General features: G+C 64.8%; 1 protein-coding gene across 3 annotated transcripts in view; it reads right to left on the bottom strand.

The window, feature by feature from the left end:
* Positions 1–338: 338 nt before the first annotated feature.
* The window catches only part of tdrd5 (tudor domain containing 5), a 34732-nt gene continuing 23315 nt past the window's right edge, over positions 339–11755 (bottom strand). For all 3 annotated transcript variants that reach the window (XM_029695669.1, XM_029695670.1, XM_029695671.1), the window contains 2 exons: positions 3075–3279; positions 339–1202 (listed from right to left, as the gene is read on the bottom strand). In XM_029695669.1, coding sequence (XP_029551529.1) covers positions 1066–1202; positions 3075–3279 — 342 coding nt within the window. In that variant the 3' untranslated portion in view covers positions 339–1065. The remainder of the gene's footprint in view (positions 1203–3074; positions 3280–11755) is intronic.

Below are 11755 nucleotides of genomic sequence, written 5' to 3'. Positions count from 1 at the left end.
GCATTTGCATTATCATTCTTTACTTTATTTGACCTTTTTGTTCTACTTTGGCCATTGTCACTGTACTGTTCCTATTCTGTGTGAACATGAAATCAAATTCAAGATCTCCACGGGTACACAAGTTTTCAATTTGGTTTATTTTCAAAAAATAAAATGACATTTCTTTCTGTTTCATAACAGTGTCATTTGAAAAGTCCCCTGTCCTCTAAGAAAACGAACCTGCTGAGCAGTTAAACAGACAACAGGTAGAAAAGGAGAAAACTAACCTGGTCATTACAATATGAAATACATAAAACGGATCAAAGCTAAAGGCAGAAAATAAAACTTAACCGGGAAAAACCCAACTCAAAGTTCTACAAAACAAGCTTTCCGATTATTTTCTATTTCGAAGAAGGAGCGATCGACTCTGCACACATTCCTTGTAGTGTTAGAGAAAACATGGGAGAACTTTACATGACATCAATATCAAACCAAAAAAAGAGGACTGACTGTAGGTAGCTAACAGTCTAACAGGTAAGGATCATGGACTGACTGTAGGTAGCTAACAGTCTAACAGGTAAGGATCATGGACTGACTGTTGGTAGCTAACAGTCTAACAGGTAAGGATCATGGACTGACTGTAGGTAGCTAACAGTCTAACAGGTAAGGATCATGGACTGACTGTAGGTAGCTAACAGTCTAACAGGTAAGGATCATGGACTGACTGTAGGTAGCTAACAGTCTAACAGGTAAGGATCATGGACTGACTGTTGGTAGCTAACAGTCTAACAGGTAAGGATCATGGACTGACTGTAGGTAGCTAACAGTCTAACAGGTAAGGATCATGGACTGACTGTAGGTAGCTAACAGTCTAACAGGTAAGGGTCATGGACTGACTGTAGGTAGCTAACAGTCTAACAGGTAAGGGTCATGGACTGACTGTAGGTAGCTAACAGTCTAACAGGTAAGGGTCATGGACTGACTGTAGGTAGCTAACAGTCTAACAGGTAAGGATCATGTCTGCACAAAGTAGGATCATGCTGGTTTGACCAGCTGTGCATTGAGGAAGTGTGTGTGTGTGTGTGTTCAGGCCATTTTGTGAGGGTACCAGTTGAGGAGGTGGGAACCAGTGCCGGTAGCCAGACGGGCGGCCGGGCCCAGGGCAAAGGGCGAGGTGACACGCAGCATGTCCCCTTTCCGAAATAGAGGGAACATGGATGTACCTAGACAACACAGGAAATACCTCATTAATGTAGACATCTTCCATGGCAGTAGAGTCAGAATCCTAACTTAAGATAAAAAGAGCATCTTTGCATTAGTCTCCAACAGACGTCAATGCACAATTTTCGTATGAACGACTTTTCCGGTGCACCCGCACATTGACTCTGTACCGTAACACCCTGTATATAGCCTCCACATTGACTCTGTACCGTAACACCCTGTATATAGCCTCCACATTGACTCTGTACCGTAACACCCTGTATATAGCCTCCACATTGACTCTGTACTGTAACACCCTGTATATAGCCTCCACATTGACTCTGTACCGTAACCCCCTGTATATCGCCTCCACATTGACTCTGTACCGGTACCCCCTGTATATAGCCTCCACATTGACTCTGTACCGGTACCCCCTGTATATAGCCTCCACAGTGACTCTGTACCGTAACACCTTGTATATAGCCTCCACATTGACTCTGTACCGGTACCCCCTGTATATAGTCTCCACATTGACTCTGTACCGTAACACCCTGTATATAGTCTCCACATTGACTCTGTACCGGTACCCCCTGTATATAGTCTCTACATTGACTCTGTACCGTAACACCCTGTATATAGCCTCCACATTGACTCTGTACCGGTACCCCCTGTATATCGCCTCCACATTGACTCTGTACCGTAACACCCTGTATATAGCCTCCACATTGTACCGGTACACCCTGTATATAGCCTCCACATTGACTCTGTACCTGTATATAGCCTCCACATTGACTCTGTACCGGTACCCCCTGTATATAGCCTCCACATTGACTCTGTACCAGTACCCCCTGTATATCGCCTCCACATTGACTCTGTACCGTAACACCCTGTATATCGCCTCCACATTGACTCTGTACCGTAACTCCCTGTATATAGCCTCCACATTGACTCTGTACCGGTACCCCCTGTATATAGCCTCCACATTGACTCTGTACCGATACCCCCTGTATATAGCCTCCACATTGACTCTGTACCTGTACCCCCTGTATATAGCCTCCACATTGACTCTGTACCTGTACCCCCTGTATATAGCCTCCACATTGACTCTGTACCTGTACCCCCTGTATATAGCCTCCACATTGACTCTGTACCTGTACATAGCCTCCACATTGACTCTGTACCGTTACCCCCTGTATATCGCCTCCACATTGACTCTGTACCGGTACCCCCTGTATATAGTCTCCACATTGACTCTGTACCGGTACCCCCTGTATATAGTCTCCACATTGACTCTGTACCGGTACCCCCTGTATATAGCCTCCACATTGTTATTTTACTGCTGCTCTTTAATTATTTGTTACTCTTATCTTTTTTTTATTGTGGTATTTTTATTAAAACTGTATTGTTGGTTAAGGGCTTGTTAGTAAGCATTTCACTGTAAGGTTGCTGTTGTATTTGGCGCATGTGACAAATACAATTTCATTTGATTCATTTAGCTGCAACACTGCTGCCGAACAACATTAGATGAAGTGTAAAGCTCAGCCTGCTTGCTGTATTTCCATGGCCTGTTCGGGTCTTTTGTTCACAGCTTAACCAAAACCACTGCACTGTAACAGTGTATCAATATCAAGGCTTATGCAATTAGGTAACACAATTTGGTCAAATAGCTATGGTAACAGGTCTAATAGGATCAGTGTCAGTTTCTCTGTACAGGGCCATTCACTAGTGGGGAATTTCATTGTTTCTCTAGCATCATTAGTGCTCAGGCTAACCCCTGTGTGGGTAATGGTTTGTTTACCGTGTATGTGTGTAATGGTTTGTTTACCGTGTGTGTAATGGTTTGTTTACCGTGTGTGTAATGGTTTGTTTACCGTGTGTGTATTTGTTTACCGTACCGTATGGGGCACTCTGGGTCAGCGTTAATCCGGGGGTATGGAGGCTCAGGGTTCTCAGAGTGGAGGGCTGGGGGGGCACAGCAGGTATGAGGGACACCGGGGGCACAGCGGGTATGAGGGACACCGGGGGCACCGCCCCTGCATTTACATAGCATGGCTGCTTCAGCTCACCGGCACTAGGCGAAGGAGGGGGGGGCTGAAACACCTGGGAGACAGAAAGGGTAAGGAAGATCATGCATTGACTGGGACTTCAGAAAGCACCAAATCATAAAAACCCAACCAGCTAAAACCAATGCATATTTAGGGCACCAGCAATGTACTCACACAGCATTCAGCATTAATAACACGTCATTTCGAAGAATGTGAAAACAAAACCCATTCAATGGAAATAAAACCCATCTCAAAGTAGAGCCGTGTGATACAGGCCAGAGCCCGGGGGAGACAGGCCAGAGCCAGGGGGGGAGGGAAGTCAGGCCAGAGCCAGGGGGGGAGACGAGACAGGCCAGAGCCAGGGGGGGAGACGAGACAGGCCAGAGCCAGGGGGGGAGACGAGAGCCCGGGGGGGAGGGGAGACGAGCCCGGGGGCGGGGGGGAGACAGGCCAGAGCCCGGGGGCGGGGGGGAGACAGGCCAGAGCCCGGGGGCGGGGGGGAGACAGGCCAGAGCCCGGGGGCGGGGGGGAGACAGGCCAGAGCCCGGGGGCGGGGGGGAGACAGGCCAGAGCCCGGGGGCGGGGGGGGGAGACAGGCCAGAGCCCGGGGGCGGGGGGGAGACAGGCCAGAGCCCGGGGGGGAGACAGGCCAGAGCCCGGGGGCGGGGGGGAGACAGGCCAGAGCCCGGGGGGGGGGGAGACAGGCCAGAGCCCGGGGGCGGGGGGAGACAGGCCAGAGACCGGGGGGAGGGAGACATGCCATAGCCCGGGGGCTGGGGGGAGAGGATGAAGGCCAGAGCAGGGGGGGAGGGGAGTACAGGCCAGAGCCAGGGGGGGGGGGGAGACAGGCCAGAGCCAGGGGGGGGGAAGGAGACAGGCCAGAGCCAGGGGGGGGAGACAGGCCAAGAGCAGGGGGGGGAGACAGGACAGATCCAGGGCGGGGGAGACAGGCCAGAGCCAGGGGGGAGACAGGCCAGAGCCAGGTTGGGAGACAGGCAGAAGCCAGGGGGGGAGACAGGCAGAGCCCGGAGGGAAAGACAGGCCAGAGCCGTGGGGGTGTGGGGGGGAGGAATACAGGCCAGTAGCCCGGGGGGGGTGGGGGGAGGGGAGACAGCCAGAGCAGGGGGGGAGGACAGGCCAGAGCCGGGGGGGAGACAGGCCAGAGCACGGGGGGGAGACAGGCCAGAGCCCGGGGGGGAGACAGGCCAGAGCCCGGGGGGGGAGACAGGCCAGAGCCCGGGGGGGAGACAGGCCAGAGCCCGGGGGGGAGACAGGCCAGAGCCCGGGGGGGAGACAGGCCAGAGCCCGGGGGGGAGACAGGCCAGAGCCCGGGGGGGAGACAGGCCAGAGCCCGGGGGGGGAGACAGGCCAGAGCCCGGGGGGGGAGACGGGCCAGAGCCCGGGGGGGGAGACAGGCCAGAGCCCGGGGGGGAGACAGGCCAGAGCCCGGGGGGGAGACAGGCCAGAGCCCGGGGGGGAGGGGAGACAGGCCAGAGCCCGGGGGGGGGGGAGACAGGCCAGAGCCCGGGGGGGGGGGGGGAGACAGGCCAGAGCCCGGGGGGGAGGGGAGACAGGCCAGAGCCCGGGGGGGAGGGGAGACAGGCCAGAGCCCGGGGGGGAGGGGAGACAGGCCAGAGCCCGGGGGGGAGGGGAGACAGGCCAGAGCCAGGGGGGGAGGGAGAGACAGGCCAGAGCCAGGGGGGGAGGGGAGACAGGCCAGAGCCAGGGGGGGAGGGGAGACAGGCCAGAGCCAGGGGGGGAGGGGAGACAGGCCAGAGCCAGGGGGGGGGGGAGACAGGCCAGAGCCAGGGGGGGAGACAGGCCAGAGCCAGGGGGGGGAGACAGGCCAGAGCCCGGGGGGGGGGAAGACAGGCCAGAGCCCGGGGGGGGTGGGAAGACAGGCCAGAGCCCGGGGGGGGGGGGGAAGACAGGCCAGAGCCCGGGGGGGAGGGAAGACAGGCCAGAGCCCGGGGGGAGGGAAGACAGGCCAGAGCCCGGGGGGGAGGGAAGACAGGCCAGAGCCCGGGGGGGAGGGAAGACAGGCCAGAGCCCGGGGGGGAGGGAAGACAGGCCAGAGCCCGGGGGGGAGGGAAGACAGGCCAGAGCCCGGGGGGGAGGGAAGACAGGCCAGAGCCCGGGGGGGAGGGAAGACAGGCCAGAGCCCGGGGGGAGGGAAGACAGGCCAGAGCCCGGGGGGGAGGGAAGACAGGCCAGAGCCCGGGGGGGAGGGAAGACAGGCCAGAGCCCGGGGGGGAGGGAAGACAGGCCAGAGCCCGGGGGGGGAGGGAAGACAGGCCAGAGCCCGGGGGGGAGGGAAGACAGGCCAGAGCCGGGGGGGGGGGAAGACAGGCCAGAGCCCGGGGGGGAGGGAAGACAGGCCAGAGCCCGGGGGGAGGGAAGACAGGCCAGAGCCGGGGGGGAGGGAAGACAGGCCAGAGCCCGGGGGGGAGGGAAGACAGGCCAGAGCCCGGGGGGGAGGGAAGACAGGCCAGAGCCCGGGGGGGAGGGAAGACAGGCCAGAGCCCGGGGGGGAGGGAAGACAGGCCAGAGCCCGGGGGGGAGGGACGACAGGCCAGAGCCCGGGGGGGAGGGAAGACAGGCCAGAGCCCGGGGGGGAGGGAAGACAGGCCAGAGCCCGGGGGGGGAGGGAAGACAGGCCAGAGCCCGGGGGGGAGGGAAGACAGGCCAGAGCCCGGGGGGGAGGGAAGACAGGCCAGAGCCCGGGGGGGGAGGGAAGACAGGCCAGAGCCCGGGGGGGAGGGAAGACAGGCCAGAGCCCGGGGGGAGGGAAGACAGGCCAGAGCCCGGGGGGGAGGGAAGACAGGCCAGAGCCCGGGGGGGAGGGAAGACAGGCCAGAGCCCGGGGGGGAGGGAAGACAGGCCAGAGCCCGGGGGGGAGGGAAGACAGGCCAGAGCCCGGGGGGGGGGGAAGACAGGCCCAGAGCCCGGGGGGGGGGGAAGACAGGCCAGAGCCCGGGGGGGAGGGAAGACAGGCCAGAGCCCGGGGGGGAGGGAAGACAGGCCAGAGCCCGGGGGGAGGGAAGACAGGCCCAGAGCCCGGGGGGGAGGGAAGACAGGCCAGAGCCCGGGGGGGGGGGGAAGACAGGCCAGAGCCCGGGGGGGAGGGAAGACAGGCCAGAGCCGGGGGGGAGGGAATACAGGCCAGAGCCCGGGGGGGAGGGGAAGACAGGCCAGAGCCCGGGGGGGAGGGAATACAGTCCAGAGCCCGGGGGGGGTGGGGGGAGGGGAGACAGGCCAGAGCCCGGGGGGTAGACAGGCCAGAGCCCGGGGGGGAGACAGGCCAGAGCCCGGGGGGGGAGACAGGCCAGAGCCCGGGGGGGGAGACAGGCCAGAGCCCGGGGGGGGAGACAGGCCAGAGCCCGGGGGGGGAGACAGGCCAGAGCCCGGGGGGGGGACAGGCCAGAGCCCGGGGGGGGGACAGGCCAGAGCCCGGGGGGGAGACAGGCCAGAGCCCGGGGGGGGGACAGGCCAGAGCCCGGGGGGGAACAGGCCAGAGCCAGGGGGGGGACAGGCCAGAGCCCGGGGGGGAGACAGGCCAGAGACCGGGGGGGGGGGGGGGGGGAAATACAGGCCAGAGCCCGGGGGGGAGGGAAGACAGGCCAGAGCCCGGGGGGGAGGGAAGACAGGCCAGAGCCCGGGGGGGAGGGAAGACAGGCCAGAGCCCGGGGGGGAGGGAAGACAGGCCAGAGCCCGGGGGGGAGGGAAGACAGGCCAGAGCCCGGGGGGGAGGGAAGACAGGCCAGAGCCCGGGGGGGAGACAGGCCAGAGCCCGGGGGGGAGACAGGCCAGAGCCCGGAGGGAAGACAGGCCAGAGCCCGGGGGGGGGTGGGGGGAGGGAAGACAGGCCAGAGCCCGGGGGGGAGACAGGCCAGAGCCCGGAGGGAAGACAGGCCAGAGCCCGGGGGGGGGGGGGGGAGGGAAGACAGGCCAGAGCCCGGGGGGGGTAGGGGGAGGGAAGACAGGCCAGAGCCCGGGGGGGGGTGGGGGGAGGGAAGACAGGCCAGAGCCCGGGGGGGGTGGGGGGAGGGAAGACAGGCCAGAGCCCGGGGGGGGGTGGGGGGAGGGGAGACAGGCCAGAGCCCGGGGGGGAGACAGGCCAGAGCCCGGGGGGGAGACAGGCCAGAGCCCGGGGGGGAGACAGGCCAGAGCCCGGGGGGGAGACAGGCCAGAGCCCGGGGGGGAGACAGGCCAGAGCCCGGGGGCGGGGGGAGGGGAGACAGGCCAGAGCCCGGGGGCGGGGGGAGGGGATAAAGGCCAGAGCCCGGGGGCGGGGGGGGGGGAGGGGAGACAGGCCAGAGCCCGGGGGCGGGGGGGAGGGGAGACAGGCCAGAGCCCGGGGGCGGGGGGGAGGGGAGACAGGCCAGAGCCCGGGGGCGGGGGGAGGGGAGACAGGCCAGAGCCCGGGGGCGGGGGGAGGGGAGACAGGCCAGAGCCCGGGGGCGGGGGGAGGGGAGGACAGGCCAGAGCCCGGGGGCGGGGGGAGGGGAGGACAGGCCAGAGCCCGGGGGCGGGGGGAGGGGAGACAGGCCAGAGCCCGGGGGCGGGGGGAGGGGAGACAGGCCAGAGCCCGGGGGCGGGGGGAGGGGAGACAGGCCAGAGCCCGGGGGCGGGGGGAGGGGAGACGGGCCCGGGGGCGGGGGGAGGGAGACGGGCCCGGGGGCGGGGGGAGGGGAGACGGGCCCGGGGGCGGGGGGAGGGGAGACGGGCCCCGGGGGCGGGGGGGAGACGGGCCCGGGGGCGGGGGGGGGGGGGAGACGGGCCCGGGGGCGGGGGGGAGACGGGCCCCGGGGGCGGGGGGGAGACGGGCCCGGGGGCGGGGGGGAGACGGGCCCGGGGGCGGGGGGGAGACGGGCCCGGGGGCGGGGGGGAGACGGGCCCGGGGGCGGGGGGGAGACGGGCCAGGGGGCGGGGGGGAGACGGGCCAGAGCCAGGGGGGGGAGACGGGCCAGAGCCAGGGGGGGGAGACGGGCCAGAGCCAGGGGGGGGAGACGGGCCAGAGCCAGGGGGGGGAGACGGGCCAGAGCCAGGGGGGGGAGACGGGCCAGAGCCAGGGGGGGAGACGGGCCAGAGCCAGGGGGGGAGACAGGCTAGAGCCAGGGGGGGAGACAGGCTAGAGCCAGGGGGGGGAGACAGGCTAGAGCCAGGGGGGGGAGACAGGCTAGAGCCAGGGGGGGGAGACAGGCTAGAGCCAGGGGGGGGAGACAGGCTAGAGCCAGGGGGGGGAGACAGGCTAGAGCCAGGGGGGGGAGACAGGCTAGAGCCAGGGGGGGGAGACAGGCTAGAGCCAGGGGGGGGAGACAGGCTAGAGCCAGGGGGGGGAGACAGGCTAGAGCCAGGGGGGGGGAGACAGGCTAGAGCCAGGGGGGGGGGACAGGCTAGAGCCAGGGGGGGGGACAGGCTAGAGCCAGGGGGGGGAGAGAGGCTAGAGCCAGGGGGGGGAGACAGGCTAGAGCCAGGGGGGGGGAGACAGGCTAGAGCAGGGGGGGGAGACAGGCTAGAGCCAGGGGGGGGAGACAGGCTAGAGCCAGGGGGGGGAGACAGGCTAGAGCCAGGGGGGGAGACAGGCTAGAGGCGGGGAGGAAGACAGGCCAGAGCCCGGGGGGGGGGGGGGGCACAGGCCAGAACCGGGGGGGGGGGGGGGAGATACAGGCCAGAGCCCGGGGGAGAGATACAGGCCAGAGCCGGGGGGGGGGGGGGGGGGTAATACAGGCCAGAGCGGGGGGGTAATACAGGCCAGAGCCCGGGGAGGGAGATACAGGCCAGAGCCCGGGGGGGGAGATATAGGCCAGAGCCGGGGGGGGGGGGGTGAATACAGGCCAGAGCCGGGGGGAGGGGGGAGAATACAGGCAAGAGCCGGGGGGGATACAGGCCAGAGCCCGGGGGGGGGATACAGGCCAGAGCCCGGGGGGGGGGGATACAGGCCAGAGCCCGGGGGGGGGGGGGGGAGACAGGCCAGAGCCAGGGGGGGGAGACAGGCTAGAGCCAGGGGGGGAGACAGGCTAGAGCCAGGGGGGGGAGACAGGCTAGAGCCAGGGGGGGGAGACAGGCTAGAGCCAGGGGGGGAGACAGGCTAGAGCCAGGGGGGGGAGACAGGCTAGAGCCAGGGGGGGAGACAGGCTAGAGCCAGGGGGGGGAGACAGGCTAGAGCCAGGGGGGGAGACAGGCTAGAGCCAGGGGGGGGAGACAGGCTAGAGCCAGGGGGGGGAGACAGGCTAGAGCCAGGGGGGGGAGACAGGCTAGAGCCAGGGGGGGAGAAGGAGAGGGGGGAGACAGGCTAGAGCCAGGGGGGGGAGACAGGCTAGAGCCAGGGGGGGGAGACAGGCTAGAGCCAGGGGGGGGAGACAGGCTAGAGCCAGGGGGGGGAGACAGGCTAGAGCCAGGGGGGGGAGACAGGCTAGAGCCAGGGGGGGGAGACAGGCTAGAGCCAGGGGGGGGAGACAGGCTAGAGCCAGGGGGGGGAGACAGGCTAGAGCCAGGGGGGGGAGACAGGCTAGAGCCAGGGGGGGGAGACAGGCTAGAGCCAGGGGGGGAGACAGGCTAGAGCCAGGGGGGGGAGACAGGCTAGAGCCAGGGGGGGGAGACAGGCTAGAGCCAGGGGGGGGGAGACAGGCTAGAGCCAGGGGGGGGGAGACAGGCTAGAGCCAGGGGGGGGAGACAGGCTAGAGCCAGGGGGGGGAGACAGGCTAGAGCCAGGGGGGGGAGACAGGCTAGAGCCAGGGGGGGGAGACAGGCTAGAGCCAGGGGGGGGAGACAGGCTAGAGCCAGGGGGGGGAGACAGGCTAGAGCCAGGGGGGGGAGACAGGCTAGAGCCAGGGGGGGGAGACAGGCTAGAGCCAGGGGGGGAGACAGGCTAGAGCCAGGGGGGGAGACAGGCTAGAGCCAGGGGGGAGACAGGCTAGAGCCAGGGGGGGAGACAGGCTAGAGCCCGGCGGGGAGGAAGACAGGCCAGAGCCCGGGGGGGGGGGAGACACAGGCCAGAACCGGGGGGGGGGAGGGAGATACAGGCCAGAGCCCGGGGGAGAGATACAGGCCAGAGCCGGGGGGGGGGGGGGTAATACAGGCCAGAGCCGGGGGGGGGGGGGGGGGTAATACAGGCCAGAGCCGGGGGGGGAGATACAGGCCAGAGCCGGGGGGGGGGGTAATACAGGCCAGAGCCGGGGGGGGGGGGGGGGGGTAATACAGGCCAGAGCCGGGGGGGGGGGGGGTAAGGTAATACAGGCCAGAGCCGGGGGGAGGGGGAGAATACAGGCAAGAGCCGGGGGGGGGGGGGGTAATACAGGCCAGAGCCGGGGGGAGGGGGAGAATACAGGCAAGAGCCGGGGGGAGGGGGGAGAATACAGGCAAGAGCCGGGGGGGATACAGGCAAGAGCCGGGGGGGGGGGGATACAGGCCAGAGCCCGGGGGGGGGGATACAGGCCAGAGCCCGGGGGGGGGAGATACAGGCCAGAGCCCGGGGGGGATACAGGCTAGAGCCGGGGGGATACAGGCTAAAAGTAATATCACTTTTCGTCAGAGGTTTGGATGATATACATCTCCATTTCCTGTTTCTCTCTAAACAAATTAAAAAAGGCCAAGACAATTCTTAACTGAATTTTCTTTATTTAAAAAAATACGAGGCCTCATTGCCTATTCGTGCAAAACAAATGAACACCGGGGGGGGATACAGGCTAGAGCCGGGGGGGGGGAAGACAGGCCAGAGCCCAGGGGGTGATACAGGCCAGAGCCGGGGGGGGGGGGGGGGGGAATTCCGGCCAGAGCCGGGGGGGGATACAGGCCAGAGCGGGGGGGAAGACAGGCCAGAGCCGGGGGGGGGGACAGGCCAGAGCCGGGGGGGGGGGGGGATACAGGCCAGAGCCGGGGGGGGGGGATACAGGCAAGAGCCGGGGGGGGGGGATACAGGCAAGAGCCGGGGGGGGGGGATACAGGCAAGAGCCGGGGGGGGGGGATACAGGCAAGAGCCGGGGGGGGGGGGGGAATACAGGCAAGAGCCGGGGGGGGGGGGGGAAATACAGGCCAGAGCCGGGGGGGGGGGGGGGGGGATACAGGCCAGAGCCCGGGGGGGAGACAGGCCAGAGCCCGGGGGAGAGACAGGCCAGAGCCCGGGGGGAGACAGGCCAGAGCCCGGGGGGGGGTAATACAGGCCAGAGCCCGGGGGGGGGGGGGGGGGAAATACAGGCCAGAGCCGGGGGGGATACAGGCTAGAGCCGGGGGGGATACAGGCTAAAAGTAATATCACTTTTCGTCAGAGGTTTGGATGATATACATCTCCATTTCCTGTTTCTCTCTAAACAAATTAAAAAAGGCCAAGACAATTCTTAACTGAATTTTCTTTATTTAAAAAAATACGAGGCCTCATTGCCTATTCGTGCAAAACAAATGAACACCACAAATAAACACACCCACACGTCTATTCTATTGTTTAGGAATGTTTGACCACTAGCTATTTCAATATGTCATATATCTAATCATTTTGATTGGAAATGGATGAATTTAGTTCATTTGTTGTTATA

This window comes from Salmo trutta, chromosome 17 (assembly GCF_901001165.1).
Source record: "Salmo trutta chromosome 17, fSalTru1.1, whole genome shotgun sequence".
In the NCBI taxonomy this organism is placed as follows: Eukaryota; Metazoa; Chordata; class Actinopteri; order Salmoniformes; family Salmonidae; genus Salmo; species Salmo trutta.
This window is presented reverse-complemented; position numbering and strand designations above follow the sequence as displayed.